This window comes from Felis catus, chromosome A2, assembly GCF_018350175.1.
Source record: "Felis catus isolate Fca126 chromosome A2, F.catus_Fca126_mat1.0, whole genome shotgun sequence".
Classification (NCBI taxonomy): domain Eukaryota; kingdom Metazoa; phylum Chordata; class Mammalia; order Carnivora; family Felidae; genus Felis; species Felis catus.
Window position 1 is genome coordinate 20,719,931 of NC_058369.1, and position 22,381 is coordinate 20,742,311.

Consider the following 22,381-nt stretch of genomic DNA (forward strand, 5'->3'; position numbering starts at 1 on the left):
AGAAAGCCCTGAGGTCCCTGCCTGCAGTGCCTGAAGGCTGGGCAAATGCCACACCTCCGCTCCTCCCCCAAGGCCTGGCCACTTCTCCCAGTGAGGGCCTTAGGGGACTTCACACAGAGCAGGTGCTGGGATGCAGGTCACAGCCACTCTCCTTGCCACCCCCCAGCCTGGGCCCAGGCCCTTATTGGACAACACAACTTGTTTTAAAGAAAAAATAATATTTATTTGCAATATAAACAAAGTCCCGTTGCTGGTTCGGGATATATATATGTATGTGTGTGTGTATATATATGTAGGGTCACAAATTTTCCTTCATAAGATCATAAAGCAAAACTGGCCACCCTCTTGGCATACTCTCATTTACACAAATCTGATGCATCTTTCTGGGTTTTTCTTTTTAAAAGTAAAAAAGAGAAAGAACCATGTACAGCATGGAAGCTTTTCGTCAATTTCTCGACTGTGGCAAGATTTTAATCCGCTGCCTTAAAGAATCCCTGAAAACCGCCCCGTGAGGTAAGATGCAGTGGGGCAGAGTTTCCATGGCCTCACTCACATGCCAAGTGCCGGCTTGCTCAGGGACCCCAGCCTGACTACTCACCTCTCCCTGGGCCCCTGCAGTCCTGACACCTGGAGGGATTGAGGCTGGAGAAGGAACCAAACTGGAGAGGATAACGGAATCCGTGGCTTTGTTCTGTGGATCCTAGGAGGGGCGTGGACAGAGCCCCACACCCTGTTCACTTGTCCATCCTCGCCCCTTCCGCCCCTGCCCTGGGATTGAAACGGGTGCGAGTTTCCTGGTAGTAGAAGGCATGGGCAAGATGAGTGCAGGGCAAGCTTCCACGGGACAAGGGGGCTGGGAGTAGAGCTGGACCAAAGCAACAGCCAGAGCGAGGGACAGAAACTGGGAGGTAGGGCTGGGCCTCCACCACCGAAGCTTCCCCCGCCAGCCACTGGGCCTCCACTCTCAGTCACAAACAAACAGGGAGAGAGAGACAGAAGTAGTGGGTACGTATAGGAAGGGCCCGGGGCCCAGACCCTCCTACGGGCTGAGCCCAGAGGGCTAATGCTACTGCTTGGCAGTCCCCCACGACCCCACCTCCAGCAGGGCAGCGGCAGGGCCTCCCATCTCCTGCCTCAGGGGGTCTGCAGGGGCCGCTGGAGGGCAGAGAATGCAGAGGCCACCCAGGGCAGCCCACCTATTACGCCTTGCAGAGGTCATCACGGGCAAGTGCAGTGCCAAGGGGGCTGGGCCGAGGGATGTGCATGACTGGGGGTGGGGGGGTCTGACACTAAGAGAGCAGCAAGCCACCCCTTCAAGAAGGACCTGCTGCAGAAACGGAGGCTTCACACATGTGCAAAACGCATTTGGTCAAGATCAACACGGGGTTTGTCTTTTCCATTAAAAACAAAAACAAAAACCAATAATTGCTTTTTGAAATAGGAAGAAAAAACAAAACTGAGAACATTTCTCTCTCTCTCTCTCTCTCTCTCTCTCAGGATCAAGGAAGGGATGAAATACTGGTTTATACAATCCACTGTTGTATGTAGCCTGAAAATAACACTTTTCATTAAAAAAGAAAAATCAAGAAGAGCTTGAACACTCGCCGTGCTCCAGGGAGCTTGGATTTACCTGCCAAAAGTAAAAAGTAAACTCAGGTCCGTGGATGTGTCTTTAAAAAATAGCCAAACCGGCTGGGCCATTGGCTGATGGAGTGTCCTGGGACAAGGATGAGGCCCTGCTGGACTCCCAGGGCCATGTGTCTCAGAGCTCAGGGCCTCTCCACAAAGTCCTGCAGAGAGAGGCCTTGCTGTGGTTTCCGCCCTCCCCAGGGCAGCGAGGGAAGCTCAGCCACCCACCAGCCTGGGCCTCTGGGCACAGGCCATGTCCGATGATGTCTGGGTTCCGGCCGGACACAGCAGGAATGGGCAGCTCACCTGGCCCAAGGGGGGGGTCGGGAGGGGCCGGCCCCACCCACCTGTGCCCCAGCCTCACGTGGACTCAAGGGTGTTGAGTGGGAACAGGTTGTGGTTGGTCGGCGTGGAGAAGTAGAGCTGCTCGCTGGGGGTGTGGTTGTCGCATGGGCTGCTTAGCCCCAGCGTCCGCTCGAAGTCCAGCAGCTGCCCCATAAAGTTGAAGTTGGGCGAGATGTTGGACTTTTTCCTCTTGACAAAGTCGTAGGCGTCATTGAGTGACAGGTTCATCTTCTGCATCAGGTAAGCCACGGTGACGGTCACCGAGCGGCTGATCCCTGCTAGGCAGTGCACCAGGACACCACACTTCTTGGAGCGGGCCTCGTCTGAAACACACAAGCATGGGTCAGGGAGGCTCCTCCTCCAGGGAGTCAGAGGTGGAGCAGAGGCACAGAGGGTGGCACGGCCACTAGCTGGTGCTGCCTGACTCTTGAGGGACCTGGTGAAGTCCAACATGAGCAGGACAGCAACTTGGCATGGAGGTCAAGAGCATGACTGACTGTGGCGTTAGCTTTAAGTCACTGGACATCCCTGTGCCTCGGTTTCCTCACCTATAAAATGGGCCCCCTTGTTCTCAATGCTCTTGTAAGGACCCGAGCCAAGAGAGGGCTCCACAAACACCAGCACCAGTGACGGCTGTGGTCACGGCTAGTCCCGCTGCTGCTACAGCTGAGTGCGCAGACTGTGCTGAGGGTGTCACCCGTGTCCTCTCAGGCCATCTGCACCACAGTTAGCAAGTTCATTTTATAAAGGAGGACGCAGACGCAAAGACAAAGTGACAAGCCCAAGGCCACACAGAGGCTCCTCCTGATGCACAGCACATGCCGTCAGCCCGTGACCTGGCGGTGGGGGCTGAGCTTGCTCTCCTGGTGCAGCTCCCATGGGTATTCCTTGAGAGTCTCCTGGGAAACAGGCTCGAGGGAAGCCCTCAAAAGGGAATCAGGGCCTGGCCCTACACTCAGCTCTGCCCCAGCCCCAGCAGCTCAGCCTCCCAGGGCCCAGGAGGAAGGCTGCACTTGAGGCTTCACAAGCGAGGTTTGCTTAAGCGCAGCCCACCCACCTCACTTACTCGACTTCCCCCAGCAGGCCCATGCATCAGTAACATCTCCCACCACAGCCAGCCAGCTTCCGCCAATCCACCCAGCTTCCCCTGGTGCCGCTCTCAGACTCCTCCGCTTGACCTACAGTAGGAGCTCAATAAATATTGGTCAAGCCACTGAACAACTCAGTCCTGTCATCCCTCCACCCCTGGGCCTAGGGTAGCTGACTCTCTCTGTGCCAAGGATGTAGATTAACCAGAGGCAGCTCTCTGGGGCCCTCAAGGTCCCCACCTCTGATTCTGAGACCACTGGGAGCCAGGCACAAAGGCGGCGCTTCATCAGTGCACTCGCACAAGATGACACGCAGGTTCACAAGCTGTTCTGCTTCTGACGCTCACTCTCTCTGGCCCAGCAGAGCTTCCCCTCCTCACCCCATATTTACCCAAGGCTAAGTATGCAATAGGTACATAATCCAGATTCGGGGACTGACTAGGGGCAAGACTAGCAGGGCAAGAGATACATATGGTGGCTTTGTGCAGAGTCCTGTGGTCTGACCTTGAGACTTCGGGCTAAAGGGGTGGTGGAGATGAGCTTCCAGTGGTGACACACCAGGATATGGGGAACGCCTGGCCCCCAAACCCACTCCTGGGTGATCCAAAGTGAAACTGCTTCCGCTGGCTTTATTTTTAGCACTCTCAGGGTGTGGCTGAACAGTGTGGGGGCTGGGGCTTGATCCTGTCCCACTGAGTCCTAGGGGATGCTTGGGCCTCTATTCCTTCACTTGTGTCCCTCCACCCCTACACCCCCAGATGCAGAGGGGCCTTCAAGAAGGACAAAGACACCCATGACCCAGGCTCAGGCCCTGGAGTCTGTCCGGGGTCCCCTTTTCCCCTCCCCTTTCTCAGTGAGGGAGAGTGAATGCTCAGGCAGCATACACACACCTCTCCGCCGCCGCCGGCAGCGTTCTCCTGGGCAGAGCTGGGAAGCTCTCCCATCGCCAGGTCACAGCCCCTCCCCCAGGCCTCAGCTTCCTTCCTTCCTCCCAGCCAGGCACCTAGTTTTGGTTCCCAGTAAGCGGATGAGGCGGGGAAGCCTCCCACTTCCTGTTATTAAAGCTAGCCCAGCCCAGCTGACAGCAAAACGCCCTCCACTGGACAGGGCTGCCGGCAGGAGAGGACTGTCCAGGCCACCTCCCCTCTACCATTGGAGGCTGGGGAGAAACACGGGGTCACCAGGCTCAGAGAACCAAGGGTTTACGTACACCCTGATCTTATATCTCTTCCCCACACCCTGGGAAGAGCCACGGCCGGGAAGATGGCCTGTAGTCTAACAGCCTCCAGCTGGCCATGGAGGAAGCAGGATGGGGAGGTCAAAGATAAGGCAACTTGTGGAGCTTGAGTCAGCTGGGGATGTAGGGGGCTGAGGGCTCTAAGCCAAACAGCAGAATTGCAGAATGCTCTAGGGGAGGGCCCCTACACTCCAAGCAAGCCCCATAGGTTGCCGGAAGCATCTGGTGCCCCACCAAGTCACTCTGGGTCACCAGATTCCAAAAGCTGCCTATTTGGGGTAGGCCTCTGGCTTCAGGGCCACCCTTCAGCCCCCTCAGGTACAAAATAAAGCCCAAAGCCCAAAGAGGGACCGTGACAGCCCCCTCCTGGAGAGACATGTGTGCTGAGGCGTGATGCAGAGCAAGCAAGACTCGTGGGAGGTCTGAGAGCTGTGATGTTTCAGCTAGATGAGCCCCAAACAGCAGAACCAGAAAAACACAAGCTGGACAGTAAAGTCCATGGGGTGCCAACAGTTGCAGGGAGCCCAGGACTCAGGGGACTGAGGGCCTCGGTGACTCACAGCAGGCATGGATTCACCCATGGGCATATGTTGGCACATGCAGGGCACACACAGGCCTCGACAGGCCCAGAGGTACCCAGTCAGGCGCGGGTGACACCCAAGTCCTGTACACACCTCAACGCACCTGCCCATCCACCCTGCCCAGAGCCCAGCGACACCTACCAATGAAGCTGATGGCCTCAGGGAAGAACTGGGAGAGGTTCTGGCTCCAGTGGTCAGAGATGGGGATCTGCTTGTAGGTGAACTCGCCACCGTGCTCAAAGGCATTGGGCAGGTTAGGCGTGACGTTGAGGATATACTTGATGCCGTACTTGCCGAGCACGTCCAGGTTAGTGGAGTCCTTGGCGCAGCCGAGGTAGAGGTAGGGCAGGATCTGGACGGGGAAGGCTGGTTGGCTGGATGGCACAGGGCTGCCGTCCGACTCAGTGGCACTGCTGGGCAACTCTCGGTCTGACTCTCCGTCTGAGCAGTCAGAGCTGATCCGCAGGCCCCCCAGGCCCAGCACTGAGGTGGGTGGTGAGCCACTTGGTGAGGACGAGCTGTCCACGTTTGTCTCACAATGCTCTGAATACTCTGTCTGGAACTTGTTGAAACCACCTGTGGCCAGGGTGAGAGGCCCTGGGTGAGAGACTGCCCATGCCACTAGACCAATGGGCTGCACAAGACCAACGATGGCCAGAGCTGCCCATGTCAAGCACCATAACCCAACAGCCAACGTGGGCCAGGCAAAGTTTGTTACACATGTACCTTCTCCTGTGTTCTCTAGATCTATCCTACGACCCACTGGACAGAATGGGAAACTGAGGCCCCAGGAGGTGAAGTAACGTGCCTGAGCTCCATTCCCTTACCCATAAGGCTTCACAGCCCCGGCCATACCACCAGCTTTAGGGCACTTAAGGCCAGGCCCCAGCTCATTCATCTTCCACAGCTCCCATGCATACCTGGCACCCATGGGTGCTCAATAACTGCTAAGTGGTAAAGGAGAGCCGACAACCCAATCTCGGGCTAGCACCTGTGGGTTTGCAAGCCCTTCTTATAGATGAGACTGCAGGGGCTGGTGCTGTGTCTAGGTCAGTTAGAGGCACAGAGGGCCTGGGCCTCCGGACTGGGAGTCCAGTACCTGCTCCTCACCACAACAGTTAGGAAGGGCAGTGTTAAAAGTGTTGGTTGCCCCTTTCCCCCCACAGTGGCAAGTTCATAAAAAGGGTCCCAAACTCCCCCTCTCTCCCTTAAAACACAAGACCCCCAGCCTTGGAAACACGGAGGGAGAGAGCTGCTGGGGCTTTACAGAGAGAAGAAATGGGGAGCGTCTTGCAACTAGGCATGGGCCCTGCGCCCGAGGGTGCTGCAGGCCTCCCCTCCCCGCCTGCCCGCCTGCTGCCAGCAAGAGGCCATTTTGGAATGTTAATTGGAAACACCGGCTGCAGCCACTCGCCCCCCAGCTGCCTCCCCCTTCCACAAGCTCTAGGGCAGGAGGCTGGGGATTTAGGGGTCCTGGAAAGCCAGGGAAAGGGACACTGCTTATAGGCCTGCCCCAAGTGCCCCAAGAGGCTGTGTCTCCAAGTAGTGAGACCAATGCTGAGATGCCCAGGGTACCCCAACCCAAACGGTCCCTATACCTTAAGGGCATGGATAATGCTGCCAAAGACTCCCCTAGCCTGACCCAGGTCTTCCAGGGACACGCATTCTAGACCGGAGGAGCTGGATCTGGGTGCCCGGTCGCTTTTCGGGTCCCAGGAGGAGACATCTCCCTCCTCTGAGGGGCTCATCTGGGCGCTGCCATGGCCCCAACGACAGGGGGAGGAAAAAAAAAAAAAAAAAGGAAATCTCAGGCCAGGAAAAGTTTGTTCGGCCCCCTCGAATCGTGCCGAGAAGGGGGCACAGAGGCGACCCCATGCTAGCCTAAACGCTCACTGCGGAGGCCCAGCTCCCGGTAGCGGCGGATGCGGGCCGGGGGCGACGTGGCGCCGGCCGGGCAGGCGGAGCGCAAGGAGAGAAAGTAGCCTCTGGCGGGGGCGTCAGGGAGCCGCGGGAGAGCCCCAGTCCTGGACAGGGGTCTCAGTGCTGCCCTCACCTTGGAGGTAGTAGGCCTGGCAGCCGTCGTCGCGAAGCTTTTGCAGGAGCAGGCCAAGCACCGAGGCAGGAGCGCCGGGCTCTGGCTGCCACTCGGCCGTGGCCTCGTCGTAGAGCAGCACGGTGGCCGCCTTGCAGCGCGTGGCGAAGCGCTCCTTGTCGGCGTGGTTGGGGATGATGGAGCGGATGGGCAGGTTGCCCTTGCGCAGGCGGCGCAGCATGAGGCCCGGGATGGCCAGGTTGATGGCCGTCTCGATGTGCGACGACTCGAAGAGCTCATGCGGCCGGCAGTCGAGCAGCAGCAGGGACGCGCCGCCGCGCGCCTCCAGCTCCTCCTGCAGCCACTCGGCGCTCTTGCAGGGCATGGCTCCCGCACCCGTCGCAGCTCCCGCGCCGGTGCTAGCGCCGGACCCGGACCCCGCACCGGGATCCGACCCCGCCCCGGTGTCCCCAGCAGCCGACGCCCCCGAGGCCGACATGTGCGCCCGCGCTGGGGGGCCGCGGAGCTGGTTTTTCATGGGGAGCGCGGGCGGCCCGGGGCAGGGGCCGGGCAGCCCTGCCCTGGGACGGCGCCCCGGCCGCGCGGGCCCCAGCCGCGTCTCCGGGCGCCCGCCTCCCGCCGAGCTGCGCGCCCGCCGCCCCGGCCTCCCGGCCTCCGTCCCGCCCGGCCCTCCGCGCGCGCCGCGGCCTGACAGCCCCAATTAAACCGCGGCTCTGGCGGCCGCGCGCCGAGGCGTCCTCCGGGGGGCGGGGCTGCAGGGCCGGCGCCGGGGCTTAAAGGCGCCGCGCCGCCGCCGCCCCTCCTCACGGAGTACGGGGGCGCGCTGGCGGCCCCGTGAGTCCTGGGACCTGCGCCTGCCCGGGCCCTCTCCCTGCCTCAGCCCGGAACGGGCTGTGATTTGCCTGGAGTGCCCGGCCAAGACCTTTCCCTCTAAGCCCGCGCACCCAGGTCTTCCGAGTCCTACCTTGAAGGGCTGCCCTAGGGTCTTCCTGCGCCTAGCATCCCCTCCCCCACTTTCACTGAAGCAGAGTCTCCCCAGAGATGGGGCGGGGGGTGGGGGCCGTCACGCTGAGCCAACCTCCCCTCCTTCTATCAACCCCATTCATTCATTTTCTCAGCGAGTTCATTCAACAACTGGAAATTGAACGCCTACTACGCGCCAGGCACTGTGCTTAGGAGGTCGCCGTTTCAGGCAACTGACTAGTCACTATGATGGCCACAGGCTCTGAGACCTGAAAGGGGGTCCCATCCCAGCAGGCCTGATGGGGAATCAGCAACCAGGGGACGGCTGGAGTAGGAGGACCCAGGGCCGTGCCACACTCCACGGGCAAGAGTGGTGAAATCCTGGAAAGGACCGGCCCTGGGAAGAAAGAGCGAGCCCTTTAAGAAAGCTTTACAAGCGGGGAGGTGACAGGCGCCGAGTGAAGCGCCACGTGACTTTTTCACAGGGGCGGGTGGGAGGGGGAGCTCTCCTTTATCATCAGGTCTCCCTCTCCAACCTCCTTCCCAATGTACCAATCAACTTTCGAGGTAGGCGGGAGTGCGTCGCTCAGATGGCCAATCGAGACCGAAGGAGGTGGTTGGGGAGTGAGGCGGAGGCTCGTCACCAGTTCCACCCAGTGCGGAGAAGTGGGCGGAGTCTCCGCGAACGCCGTGTGTCGGCTCGCAGGAGGGCGGGGCGGAGGAGGTGAATGGAGCCGCAGGTAGCGCTGGAACAAAGCGGCTCCACTCGAGCCGCGCGCGTGCGCAGGGACTGCCGCGCTTTTCCTACCGAGCCAGTGTCATCTGCCCGGGGAGGGAATTAGCGGCTAAGCCCTGCTGTCCGCCGGATCCGTTTTCTGCAGGCGGAGTGTCCTAACTTCCTTGCGGTTTAACCCTCCCACTCTGCCTGAGTCTGGTCGGCAAACAGCCACTAGCTTCTACCTACCCCTAGCTGGAGGGAGTCGGGGTCAGAGGCGGGGCCGGAGGTGCTTGAGATTTGCCGAAGGGAGGGCTTCTGGAACCCGGAGGATTTGAGCTTTCCTCTGACAGGAAGGCATGAAGAGGGGCGGCGCTGGAGCAGTCCCCACTTCCCCCAGTCTTCCATGTGGAGGTTGAAGGGTTTCCAGAGCCACAGGGCTGTGTCTCAAAGGAGCAAGGGTCTCTCCCACAGTCACACTCAGAAACTCCAGAGCACTGCAGCCAGAGATGGTCTTAACCACCCGGGTAAGACCTTCTGTGACCAGAGAGGTGAAAGGAGAATCGTGTCTCTGGCTTCTGCCCAGGGTTGTCGGGGCGGGGGGAGGAGATGGGTTGCAGGGAGAACCTACTTCCTTGGAGTCCTAGGACCTGTGGAAAAGCTTCCAGGGTCTGAGAAGCCCAGATCCAGACTCTGCCCTGTCACTTGCTGATATGTTGTGACTGACGATAGTTCTCACCCCTGGGCCTCAGTTTTCCAGATTATAGGAGAGTGCTGGTTTGGCAAGAGCCCAGCAAGCCCATCACAGATCTGTCCAGCTGTGAGGGTACTTCTCTGCAGTAGGGCCCTTGGCTGGCTGTCCAGGTGTTGGTTGTCAGGGATGGAGGCAGCAAGTGAAAAAGAAACTTGAGCAGACCCACACTGGAGGGGACCTGCTGGCTGGTGAATCATTCCTCAGCGGGCTTGTTGAGGGCTTACTGGAGCTTCAGGTACAGCAGTGCCCAAGGAGAAAATTGGTCACTGCTCTCACTAGTGGGGGCACAACTGAAATGGGGACCTCCAATGTGTCCCCACAGTCCCTGTCCCCCCCCCCCCCATGGAGGAGAAAGAACCTCCCTGGACAGAGGAAAGGAGGCCCTGCCACCCCTCCCATTAGCTTGTGATGGCTCCCTTGTCTCCCCCTCAGGACTCTTCCAGGAGGCATGCACACGCTAGAGGAGAGACCTGTGAGGATGTGTGGAAATAGAGAAACTCTCCAGGAGGTGGGGGCGTCCTCCAGCAGGGATGTAAGAAGAGGCAGCGTTCAGATGACTACAGGATGAGGGGGGCACCGAGAAGAGGGTGACGTTAGAAGCAAAGGAGTGGAAGAGAATTAGTATGGCAGTATGAGCTGCCAGCAAGGTTGTGGGCTCCCGTCACTCAGCTTGGAGGAGTAGCCCAAAGCCTTGGTTCCCGAGTGGAAGCCCTGCCTCCAGTCTTGAACAGCTAATAAAGTGGATCATAGCAGGGATGCCCTGGATGTATGTGTATATGTGTGCAGGCGTGTGCAAGGGGGAACACAGAATCCTCTGACTTACACAGCATAGCAGGAACTGGCCCTTGTTCAGACAGCAAGAGACCAGAACTACCTCTGTCCAGGGCCTTGCCCTTTAACAGTGAGCCGCCCTCAAGAATTCTGGGAAAGGGTACCTGGAAGAGGGAGCCTGGTGCCCTGGGCAAGGTCTTGTGATCAAAGACATTCCTCCTCTTCAGGAATGTGGCCTTTCCTGCCCTTCAGGGTTCAGGCCCTCCCTGCAGCCCCCAGGAGAGGTGCCCCACCTCCCCTCTTCCCCCTCACCGGGGTCTCCCTGAGGGCCAGTGTGGGGGCCCTCAGAACAGGTCTGGGTCCCTGGAGGTGAGCTGGTCTCAGGAGAGGAACTGCAGGTAGGGTATGTTTGAGCTCTCTGAAGGCTGTCCCTTTTTCCCACACACCTCCAGGCCTTTGCACACACTACTCCCTCGGCCTGGACATTTTTTGACCTCACCCTTTGCCTGCCTTCTAGAAGATCCCAGTTCAGGTGTCACCCTCAGAGAGGTCTCCTCTGATCCTCCAGGCTAGAATTACCCACCTTGCTCTGTGCCCCTGGGACCCCTGCCCCCATCTTTGCTCTGGAATCTATCACTGTCACTGTTCAACACCCCCCACCAGACTTTCTCCCTTTGGACACCCAATGGTATGTCTACCTCCCCTCAAGCCCATTCTTCCTCCTGCCATCTGTCTCATCCCTGTTCCCCTCAGGTGCCAGGCCTGAGCCCATGAGGCGTGTTTGGAGCTACCTTCCTTGTCTGCACATAATCCATCCCCAGAAGCACAGTGAAGGGGCGTTCCCAGCAGGGCAAGTCTCGGCTATGACAGTGGGATGTTTGATGTGAATTGAGCAGAAATGAACTGATATGCCCCCCCTCCCCCACCACACACACATCTACATGGTTGGTAACCCAGGAACTATGTCACCAAGAATAATTTAAGCATCTTGGAAGCAAACTTTCCCTTTTCCACTGGTGCCCATGGATTTCTTAGATAGGCCAACATTTTTTTTTTTTTAAGTTCATTTATTTATTTTGAGAGAGCATGAGAGAGAGGGAGAGAGTGTTGGGGGGGAAATCTCAAGCAGACTCCACATTGTCAGCACAGAGCCCAATGTGGGGCTTGAACCCACGAACTGGGAGATCATGGGCCAATATGGTTTTGAATAGCATATGCCAGAGTGCGAGGAACGCAGGGGGGGTCAGTTCCTTGCCCTCCTAGCCTAAGAAGGCTAGTGCAAATTTAGGGTGAGCTCCTGCTTCCTTCCAGGAGGGCAGTTGGCAATAAGGATGGATTTCACATCCCACCATGAGATCTGAGAAGGGGCTGGGGAGAGGGCCGGGTACTCCAGGCCAACTGTGCCTGAGACCCAGACTGAGGGTCACTCTGCTTGTCCCTGAACTTGAGACAGCTTCTTCTCCATCCCTTGGTGGGGTGCCTGTGTGAGTTGCAGTCAGAGCGGGTAATGTCTAAGCTGGGCCAGAAGGGAATTGTGGAAGGCCCTGGCAGCTCCCTTGCCCTGGACAGAACTCTTGCTGTGCAGTCCTGTGCTTGTACGTGTACATACACGCATGCAAGGACACACACTATATGCTGTATCATATGCTCACAGGCATAGATATGTGTGTGTGCAGAAATATACAATACACATGGACACACACAGACCCTGCACGCCTGGGCACTTGCCACTCTTGTTGGAGGTAGCCAGGAAGGGTTCTTACAGGCTGGGGGAATCTGCGTTCCCCTCCCCCAGACCTCCAGTCACCTGGACTCACCCTGTCCTATTGGCTATTGCTAGGATCTCTTGTGGTGACAAGTTCTGAATCGAACCACGTTCTGCCACTGCCTTCCTTCCGGTGGGGAGCTGCCAGGCCTTGGGTGATGGCAGTGCAGCATGGGGAAGCTATGGCCCAGACAGGCGGCGCTAGTGTTAGGGAGCCACGTGCCTGTTCATCCCCCACCCCCCTGCCCTGCCCAGGTGTGTGGGCCAGAGGGGTGGGAGGACAGGGCCCTGGGGAGCAGGTGGGAGAGGGTTACACCCAGGATAAGCAGAGAACAAGACCCAGCAGGATGAAACTCCCCAAGGCTGCCTGGAGAAGGCAAAGGGGAAGAAGTAAGGAGAGCCAGCTCCCCACCATTCATGCTCAGACGTTTCGGGGCACCTGCCCTGGGCCAGGGAGTGTGCAGGGAAGGCAACTGGGACCTGAGAGGGGAGCTAGGCCAAAGTGATTCCTCCCTCTCCCAGCTCCCCACCCAGCAGTGGCAGAGCAGGCCCTCAGCCGACCTCCCTCCCCAAGTGGATCCCCGTGGCTTACTTGAGAGTGTGCTTCTCTCAGTTGCATACCCAGCCCACCGGGGTCAGCCTGAGGAGGGAGACTACAGGACACAAACACAGGGCTTTGCCATGCTTTGTCCCTGGCAGGCATTACTAGTCAATCACAGCACTTTCTCCTGCTGAGCCACTCTCTGGCCTCAAAACCCTTCCAAGCAGGCATGACCAGCTGATTGATTGCGGTAGGCAAGGGAGATAAAGCCTATTTGCCAAGGCTTCGATTCACAGCCAGACCAGCAATGGCCTCTCTGTCCCCAGCCCCAGCTCACTTCACCCTGACCTTCTCCTGCTCCCTACTCTGTGCCCAGACACAGCACCTCTGCTTCCACACACTTCCTCATTCCATACTCCCACCCTCTGAAATCATCTCCAGCTTCTGAGGGGCCTCAGCCTCAGGAAGCCTGCCTTGCCTGATCTCAGCAGAGTCTGCTCCTTCTCCTGGTCCTTCCTGTGCAGTCCATACTTTCTGCCCTCTCCCCACTTAAGGGCAGTTCAGCTCATGGGGATCTGTGGTAGAGCAGGTCCAGTCATGGAGCCTCACCTGTGACTTCACCTATGTGAGCTCTCCTTTCATCACTGGAGTCCCACTGTGGTCACCCAGAGTCCTAGGGCCCAACCAGGCCTTCCTCATGGCCCGGCCCTCCCTCCATTCCAAGCTCTCCCCAGCATAAGGGCCCCCTTAGGGGAGATGGGGGTCTCCCGGGCTGCTCTCTGCTCAGGGCTGATTTGGGACTGATGTCAAGCAGGCCTGGTTTTTGTCCTAGCACAAAGGCCACACCCTGTGCTGCCCTCATCCTATGGCAGCTTTCACATTCTCAGCCCTGCATGCACCGAGATTCTCCAGTGAGGAGACCAGGGCTTGTCTGTTCCACAGGTGGGGAAGCTGAGGCCTAGGAAGGGAAATGTCTTGCCCAAGGGCCTGGCTGCAGGCCCAGCCAGTTACTCACTTACCCATTGGGCCTGGGGTGAGTCATGGTGGCCCAGGTGATGGGAAGGAAACACATAAACACGGGCAAGTGGGAAGGGCAACCTTGGAGAACGGGGGGGGGGGGGGGGGGGGAAGTAGTGCCTACCTGGGACTCCCAGCTATGAGCTCTCACACACAGGCCCCTGTGGGCTTACTGGGAAGGTGCACACCTGACGGTCTCACATCCTGTTCCCTTCTGGCTCTGTGTCCAGGCTTTGCATCACCTCTAGAAAGGCTGTCAATGCATTTGACAGACGGGGACACTGAGGCCCATGGTAACCAATCAAGCTGTGGCAGGGGGCTGGGCCCCAGACTAAACCCAGAGCTCCTTTCCCCCAGGTGAGGGGCTCCCTGCTGGCTCTTATTGCAGCTCCAGGACCCTGTAGGAGGAGACCCAAGCATAGTCCACAGGGAGCCTTTGCTCTACTTGCTCTTCCCCATTTCTGGGGTGGCAGGGGGCCAACACAGGCAGGGTGGGGGACAGACAGGAGGCATGTACAGCTATTCGCCCCATAACAAGAGGGGGCTATATCTTGCACGTAGCTTATGTGCTATCAAACGCTCTTTCTGCTTCCATGGCATACTTGGGTAATCCATCCCATGACCCAGTTTCAGAATCTGCCTTCCCAGGCTCTCCCACTTCTCCCTGGCCCATCTTCCCAGCCTCCTTCCCAGCCCCTGCTCCATTCCCTACAGAGCAGCCAGAGGGATCTTTTGAGAATGTGAATCAGACTTGGCCTTTTCTGCTGTAAAGCTTCCCATTGTCCTGGCAGAGTCCCAGCTCCTCTCTGTGGCCAGTGTGGCCCTTGATGATGTGACTCTGCCCCTCTCTCCACCTCCCTGCCTCTTCTCAGGGCTCAAGGTTCTCTGACTGCCCCCACTCTCCCAGCCCAGCCCTGTCCCTATGTTGTCCTCCTGCTCTGTGTTTAGGGCCTTTGCACTCACTGGTCCCTATGCTGGAAACCTCTTCCCCCAGTTTTTGCCTTTAAATACCTTCTTATCCTTCTCCCCAAACCCACTTATCCTCCAGAGTCAGAGTGGACATCTAGGAAGTGGCTGAGCCAGCATTGGAACCCCCCTCTCCTTCTAGACTTTGTGTTGTCAGCCCCGAGCCGATGGTCCTATGATTTAAAATGCCTTTGGTTCTCCCTGCACACTGGTTGGTTCTGGAAGCCTCTCACTTCCATTTCCCACTTGCACCTCAGCCTGTCCTGCATGACTGCCCACAGTCACTCCGTGAGATCACCTGGAGCCAGAAGAGGCTCTTTGCCATGAAGGGATGGATTCCTGCTCTCAACTTGCCTAGCAGGACCTCGTCCCCAACCTCAGGCTATAGGCCTCAATTTTGCTGTTTCAGAGAGGGCTCTCCTACCCTGCCATCCAGGTGCAGCTTACCCTTCCTCCAAAGACTGAGCCAAAACTTCTACCTCTTGGTGGCCTCAGAGGTCCCAAGCCTGGGTTCCAATCCTGCATAGAGCTACCCTGGAGGAGGGGCTGGGCTGGGGGCTAGACTCAGCTGGGACGCCCATCCACTGACACTGAGGTCATCCCTAGTGGGCCAGAAGCTGCTGGGCCTGCTTTCCTGAGTGCTCAGAAGAAGGCAGAGGAGAGAGAGAAAGAGTCCAGATAAGCCCAGGTGACCCAGTTCCCTGCCCCAAAGCCACAGATCCCCCTCCCCAGAGTCATTACTCTGAGCTGACTCCCCCTCCCTCTTGTGACATTTGGGGCTTATGGGCAGCACCTCATGATCCCACCTAGGCTCTGAGGGATGGAAGCCAGGGCTTTGGGAGTAGGAGTCCTTAACAACCTGCCCATCAGGTCACCATATTGCCCTTGATCTCTTGCTCCAGGCTTCTGATCCTTCCGAGGCCACCTCTGCCAGGAAGGGCCTGGAGGACCAGGGCCTGAGAAGGGGTGGGAGGCCAGAGGGATCTTGGACAGAGGTTCCCAGTCAGAGCAAAATCAGGAAGCAGTGATGGAGTCAGGAGCGTGTGTGTGTGTGTGTGTGTGTGTGTGTGTGTGTGTGTGTCCAGGTCCTGTCTTTGCTGAACCGGCCTATGGTCTTTTGATTGGGAGAGCCAGCAGTGGCAGGCTCCCGACAGTAAAGCCAGTCCAACCTTTGAGGCTGGGAGGGTGGAGAGGCTGGGAATTCCCAGGGTATCTGAGCAGGGCGGAAGTGCCAGGGGCCTGGGCTGGGTCTGCTTCTTCGGGTGGGCCAAGGGGTGGAGACTGCTAGGTCTCTCTGTAGCTGCCAGGCCTAATTGCCTCATTAGTATCTGCCTGCCGCCCGGGCCTGTCTGGTTCCCTCCCCAACGGCCCAAACAGCCCTGTTTTTCAGGAATCCCTCCTACAAGGCACTGGTGACAGTGACAGTGACCACATGATCATGACGAGGCAGGCGAAATGGCCCGGGAGCCAGCTGGCCTGGGCCAGGCATGAATTTGCTGGGTTGAGGCCTCAGCGTCCAGCCCCATCCCAGGTTTCATGCCCTGTGCTGTCCCACATGGGTTCAGCTGTCAAGCTGCCTGCCGGGAGCTGGATATGCTGTGTTCCCAGGCTCATGGGGACCAGTAGCAGCACCAGAAAACAGTCTAGAGGACTCCCTTCCTGGTCTGTTCCTACCCATCCCTACTCCTGTCACAGGGGCATGTGCCCCAAGACCTGGGAGAATCCATCCCTGCAAAGACTAGGGTCTCCTGGGAGAGAGGATTCTAAGGGACTCTGACTCTTAGGGCCCCGAGCAGGAGCCAAGATGAGTATACCATGTGTGTTGGGACAGGGCAGGAGTGAGAGGAGGGTGGTGGGTGGAGATTGGGGGACCCGACCAAGAGACCTGGTTCTAATCCTGATTCTACCACAGGCCTCCCTTCTCTGGGCCTCAGTTTCCTCCTCTATAAACTGGGGGTGCAGTATACCAGGCAAACTGCTCTGAGGCAGGAGGAAGCCCACCATTGAAGGGCCCAGCCAAGGGCTGAGCACATGTTCCCTGAGTCAACCCTCTTGTGCCTGGACAGTCGGGACAGGGCCCTGGGGGCAGGTGATGACCCCCAAGGGAAGGCCTCCGGGAGCAGAGGGATGGGAAGGGGGCTTGTAGCAGCTGTGCCAGAGAACGTGAGCAAGATGGGCTCTGAGCAGAGAGGCCGGCCCCGACAGGGAGGTTAAACAGAGACTGAGGAGACACAGCATCTCTTCTGAACCTGGAGCTGTTGGCTGCCCTGTCCTGAGGCTGATGTCGTGGTGGGGGCGGTGGCATGGACGCTCCCAACACCTGGGGCCTGCCTGTGCAGGTCCCTTCCCGTGGGGCAAGGCCCTTCCCGCCGGCCTTCTGCCTTTGACTCTGTGGCCACGCCTGCCCACCCACCTGGCTGCCCTCCCATAATGAAGGGTAGGGAGGGAATCAGAGTCATCAGGACCCCAACATGGCTCAAACATGGTCCTACCTCCAAGCCTTGGCCATGCCAGCCCCCTGCTGCCTTCTGTTCACCCTTCCTTAGCTGTCACCCCCATTCAGTTCCCACCTTTTGCTCAGACCCAGCAGACAACAGCCCCTGCTCTGAACCCAGAGAGCCTTTCCCATCATGGGGCTTTGACCTATACCTCCTGCCTCCTCAAGGGCTTTTCCTGTAGCACTGTCCAAAATGGGATCCATGGAATACTGGGCTGGCCCGGCACACCTCGATCAAAGAAGTTAAGTGGTCAAAAGTCTGGAAAACACTATGAGCTCTGTGGCCCAAGCTGCATAGCATTGGAGTGTTAAATGCTCTGACAAGTCCTGCAAGGATTGAGCTGGATTTATTTTGTTCATCAAGCATTTCCCAAACTCTGGCAACCACAGCACGAGTTTCCTGCATAACCTCCACTATCAGCTCATGGGACTGTGCCCTCAGCGTGTCCTTCGGGGGAGAAAGTGGCCTTATGTTGCCCAGTGGCTATTCACACCACATTCTCTTCCCTGGACTGTGCTTCCCATCTTCAGGGTCATCAAGGTGATCACTCAGAACCCCATACCCTTCTTCTGGCCTGCTGTAGGGCCCTGCGGTCTGCTTTCTGCCAGCAGGTCCAGCCACCCCTGTGGGATCAGAAGCTAGTCTGGTGGGAAGGTGAGGGTGATAAATGGATGCTGGGCAATAGGCTGGAGAGGAAGAAGATGAGCCAGACACTCAGCCATGTTTCTCCCAACCGGCAGCTGCCACCTCTTGGCCCCGACTGGCTCCGGTGGCCTCTAGCTCTAGGCTGCACAAGGCCGGGTTGGGTGGATGGAGGGGCTGTGCTGTCTCGGCTTGGGAGCTGCGGACGGGCTCCCCTCCCCAAGCCCAGGCCAGGGTTGGGTTAGGAGCCCTGAGGGTCTCCTAATGAGTTCCACATGCAAGTGGATGCCTCGGAGAGGAAACGGGCAGGGGCTGGGGTGGGGGAGAGGGGCCTGAGGATTGGAAACATGTGTGGAGGAGGAGAAGGAGGATGGGGAGGACGACAGAGAGGTGGGGGAGAAGGAAGGGGAGCAGCAAGAGGAGGAGACTTTATTCTCAGAAGTCCTGGTGCCTACCCCTCATGAGGTTGACTGCCAGGCCCCCAAGTCCCTGTCGGAGGCCCCCAGGCCACCAGTCTGCTGGGAGAGTGGTCGGAGGGACCTCAGAGGGCCTACTCCTCTTTACTTCAGGTGGAAAAAGCCCCAACCTCCTGGCCCTGCTTGGTGGGGGTTCTGAGCCATTAGGGGCAGGATAGAACCCACTGGGTGGGAGGGGCCATGGGGACATAAGGAAGCCCCTCCAGTGCCAGCCAGCCTGGCCAGCAGCAAAATACTCCTCCAGATCCAGCCCGGCTTCCCCTACTCCACTGGAGAGCCCTGGGTGCAGCAAGGCCACTGACTCGTCAACCCTGACTCCCACCTTTGCCCCTCTTGGCTAGTGGGTGGGCAGGGAGGCCTGGCATGTGGGTTGGCTGCCCTACCACCCCTCCCACTCACGTGGGCACCTGGACTGGCCTGGTAGCTGGAAACCTCATTAGGAAAAACAAAGGCTGTGCAGGAGCCATGTTGACATGTGGGGTGGGGGTGTCTGGTGAGAGAGGCCCACAGTGGGTAAGGAGCAGAGTCTACCTTAACAGATCCCCCCACCCCCCCTCCCAAGAGTACCGGTTGAGCCCCAGGTTTCCAGCCAGCTGACCAAGGTGGAGCCTGGAGTGGGCCTTATAGCCAGCTGGCTAGCCTGCAGGACTCCGATGCCAGGAGCCCAGCCCTTCAGCCCCCACCTCCAGCCCCCTCCCCAAGCCATGGACTGGAGCCCAGCAAGGACAAGGTCTGCTCTTAGAGCTTTGTGTGAATTGTCTCAGTGAGTCTTTCCAGCAGCCCTATGAGGTCACTCCTGCTCTTACCCTATGTCATGGAGGAGGAGGCTGAGGTACAGAGAGGTGCATACAGAGCATTCCTGGCATCAGAAATAGTGGGTGCAAAGGTCCTGGGGCTGGAATGTGCCTGGTGTGTCCAAGGAACAGCGAAGAGGCTGGTGTGGCTGGAGGGGCATGAGAGGAGGGTAGAGGGGGTGGCAAGAGATGGGGTAGGGGACAGGCAGGAATGAGTGGGGCCTTGTGGTCGTGGTGAGCACTGGGGCCTCTATTCACTGTCGGGGAGGCTGGGGAACCAACCACTGGAAGCAGTTGAGCAGGGATGGCATGAGCTATCTTACCAGTTCTCATTATTTATTGCTTTTTATTCTGACAGCTTAGTAGCCTCTGGCTGCTCTGCTGAGAACAGATGGGGTGGGACAAGAGCGAAAGTGGGAGACCAGGGAGAAAAAGACCAGGCATCTCAGCAGGTTCTGGCTCCTTGCGGGTTTAGCTTTGGGATGGCGTGAGTGGTGGGCAGGCCCAAACTTCTGGGGGAGGTTGACAGGACCCTCACCTGACCTGCACAAGCCTGAGGCTCCCATCCCTCACCAGAGGGGCCTATAGAGCTGAGGCAACCCCAGGCCAGAGACATTATCCCCCAACAGGAGATTTCAGGATACCTCTCAAAAGGCACGGGCATCCTTGTGGGGTTTCACAGATGTCTCTATCTCAACACACCCTAACTACCAGGGGAGCTAGACCCAACCCCAGGATCAGGGCAACCCCAAGAGCAAAGGTCAGCTTCCTGGTTCCGGCTAAGAAGTCCATGGAAGCAGCCCAGACAGGGGTTGGCCCAGCCCTCTGCCACAGAAAACACCTTCTGCTTCCAGTTAGCAGGCGCATGTGAGCTGCTGCCTGGAGGGTCTGGGAGGACTAACTACACCGCTTCTCTGGCTGCAAGTTTCAGAGGCTTCTGAGGAGCCAATCCAGGAGCAGTTGTCACGGGAGGAAGATTCTGGGGGTTGAGTTGGGACTGGGGAGCAAAACCAGCATCTCCATTCCAACCTTGGGCAGGAGGGCATGTCTTTGGGGCGGATCTGGCTGCGGTCAGGATTTACGGGGCTCAGTGCAGAGGTGGGGTGGGGCATCATAGTTCTTCTGGGAGATCTAGATGGTTCTAGAGAGAGCTGCCAGGGGAGGGCAGGGGGCAGGGCAAAGGTCTGGAAGAGGCCAGTTAAGCAGAGCATCTGTGGGGTGCATGTGCCCTCGGCCAGGCTTGAGACCAGGAGAGTGACGAGGACTGGCTAAACATGGGCTCCCAGTGCTCAGGGACGTCCATGGCTCTGAAGGCAGTCTTGATTCCAAAGCTGAGTCCAGGCACCCAATGGGAGGAGAACGGAGATACACTGGGGCTGATGTCAGGATGCGTGGCGGAGTGACACTGCCCAGCGTGGGTTCTGGCTCCTGCAGGCCAGCCCCCCACCTACTGGGCACCCACTTGTGCCTGAAGGAGAAGCTCAAGGCCGAGAAAGGGAAGCTTCGGCAGAACACGACTTCCCTCTCCTGCCCAGGTTCCTTATCCCAGTGCTCAGATTTCTCATCAGTGGTAGGTCAGCGGGTGGGGGGCTGGCATTCCTGAAGCAAGAAGCGCTCCTAAGGTGAAAGAGGCTCACCTAAAGTGAAAGCACTCCTTAGCTTTGCTTTATAAATAGGTCCTCGGGAGAGTGCACTGGCAGCTCCCAACCAAGGAGGGACTGGCATGAAAGCTTCCTAATGGCTTTGCCCCAGGCTCTCTGGCCTGGCTCCAATCCTATCTTGAGCTCAGCTGGGCCCTCAGGGGTCGGGAGTCCGGGGCAAAGCTTCTAAAAGACTTCCCCGGGGTGGCCAAGTAAGTGAGCCTAGGTTGCCAGGGCCTCCAGGCTAGGGTGAGCTGGAGCCCACCAGCCAATGGGACAAGGCCCCACACCAGGTGTGGCGCTCACAGGAAGTGGAAGGACACCCAGGACACCGGGCCGCCAACACCCTGCCACTGCTGCCTTGGCAAAGTGGTTCCCTCAGCAGCCTGGGGTGGGTGGGGTGGAGCAGGGGTGCTCAGTAAGAAGGCCCGGGGGGATTTCTGGTCCCCTTAAATGGCCATACACCAATTAAGGCGGGAGCCATCAGGGGCCTATCTTGAGCAAATCATTTAGGAAAATGAGGTTAATGACAGGGAGCCAGGACAACAGGGCCCGTGTGAGTCACCATGCTCCCGCTCGCTCAGCGGGCTGGGTTTCCGGGATTCCGGGTAATCACAAACACCCATCCTCGAGCCTGTGCTGGCCCTGGTGGCAGCCTGGGTGATAGCAGAGAGGTGGCCTTAGAGTGCTGGCCTCCCTAGGTGGGGAGGGGCTGCCCTGAGTCCCCCTGCCTGCCCGCCCAAATCCCCGTTCACCACAGGCATGCTCATGGCGGGGGCCACAGGATCAGGAGTTCGTAACTGTAGCCGTCTAGAATTCCAGAGCCAGAGGGACCGTGGGACCATCAGCCCATTGACACATGGACCAACTTCCAGGAAAGGGGCCTGACCTGTCACAAGTGTCACCCCAGACTGGTGGTGGTGGGGGTCATACCAACAGTCACACACTGACCACACTCTCGCTCTGTGCCAGTCACTGCTCTGAGCGCCTCATGTGCCTGAATACATAGGCATATAACCTCAGAGAGAGTCTACAAACTTGGGAAACTCATTCAAGACCACGGAGCTAGCAGGTGGCAGAGCCGGCGTCTGGAGTTGGGAGTCAGCGACCCCTGACTCCATTGCTCGACCTCTCAGCAGCCTGCTTGCACACAGCCCGCCACCACGGAGAAACCGCGAATCTGTGGCAAGCAGATCCTGGGACAGAGGGACAAGGATGGTGCTGGGTGGGAGAATGGCAGAGTTTCTAGGTCAGGCTGGCTGGTGCCACTTGAGTCTCTGAAGGGACATGGTCAGAGCTCGTGGGGAGTGGAGACTCGGGAAAGAAAGGGTAGCAGGCTTGCCAGGGGTCAGGACAGGACTCAGCTGCTGCTGCTTTCTGGCTTGGTGGGCCAGCCCACCTGAGCTGCCCCCCGCAGTTTCTCTGGCAGAAGTACAGGTTCATCTTGAAACCCCAAGAATCTGGCAAAGGGTAGGTGGAGGGAATCACAATTTAAATCACCCATCACCAACACCTGTTCTTTTATTTCCCGTTAGGAAAATCAGGGCACGAGAGAAGGGGGTGGTGGGAATTGCCGCTAGGATATACTTCTTTTTTTTTAATTTTTTTTTTTTTTTAACGTTTATTTATTTTGGAGACAGAGAGAGAGAGCATGAACGGGGGGAGGGCCAGAGAGAGAGAGGGAGACACAGAATCCGAAGCAGGCTCCAGGCTCTGAGCTGTCAGCACAGAGCCCAACGTGGGGCTCGAACTCACGGACTGCGAGATCATGACCTGAGCTGAAGTCAGACGCTTAACCGGCTGAGTCACCCGCCCCTAGGATATACTTCTTAACAAAAAACCCCTAACCTAATCTCACCTTCCTAGCAAAAAGAAAAAAAGAGAGAGAGAGAGAGAGAGAGGGAGA

General features: G+C 58.2%; 1 protein-coding gene and 1 long non-coding RNA gene across 2 annotated transcripts; one reads left to right on the plus strand and one right to left on the minus strand.

The window, feature by feature from the left end:
- Positions 1-198: 198 nt before the first annotated feature.
- DUSP7 (dual specificity phosphatase 7) lies at positions 199-7,629 on the minus strand. Its single transcript, XM_003982292.6, has 3 exons — positions 6,934-7,629; positions 5,022-5,456; positions 199-2,297 (listed from the first exon to the last, which is right to left on the minus strand). Exons 1-3 carry the CDS (start codon positions 7,448-7,450, stop codon positions 1,990-1,992), a joined length of 1,260 nt encoding a protein of 419 aa, XP_003982341.4. The 5' UTR covers positions 7,451-7,629; the 3' UTR covers positions 199-1,989.
- A 964-nt stretch (positions 7,630-8,593) lies between these two features.
- Positions 8,594-10,119, plus strand: LOC123383416. Its single transcript, XR_006593125.1, has 2 exons — positions 8,594-9,138; positions 9,798-10,119. It is a non-coding gene; the product is annotated as an uncharacterized LOC123383416 (long non-coding RNA).
- The last annotated feature ends 12,262 nt before the right edge of the window (positions 10,120-22,381 follow it).

Excerpts from the sequence above, each read along its gene's own strand:
- DUSP7 (XM_003982292.6), bottom strand. The coding sequence starts at position 7,450 with ATGAAAAACCAGCTCCGCGGCCCCCCAGCGCGGGCGCACATGTCGGCC. Across the intron at positions 5,457-6,933 it reads CCAGGCCTACTACCTCCAAG|GTGGTTTCAACAAGTTCCAG; the intron begins GTGAGGGCAGCA and ends CCCTGGCCACAG. Across the intron at positions 2,298-5,021 it reads TGAGGCCATCAGCTTCATTG|ACGAGGCCCGCTCCAAGAAG; the intron begins GTAGGTGTCGCT and ends TGTGTGTTTCAG.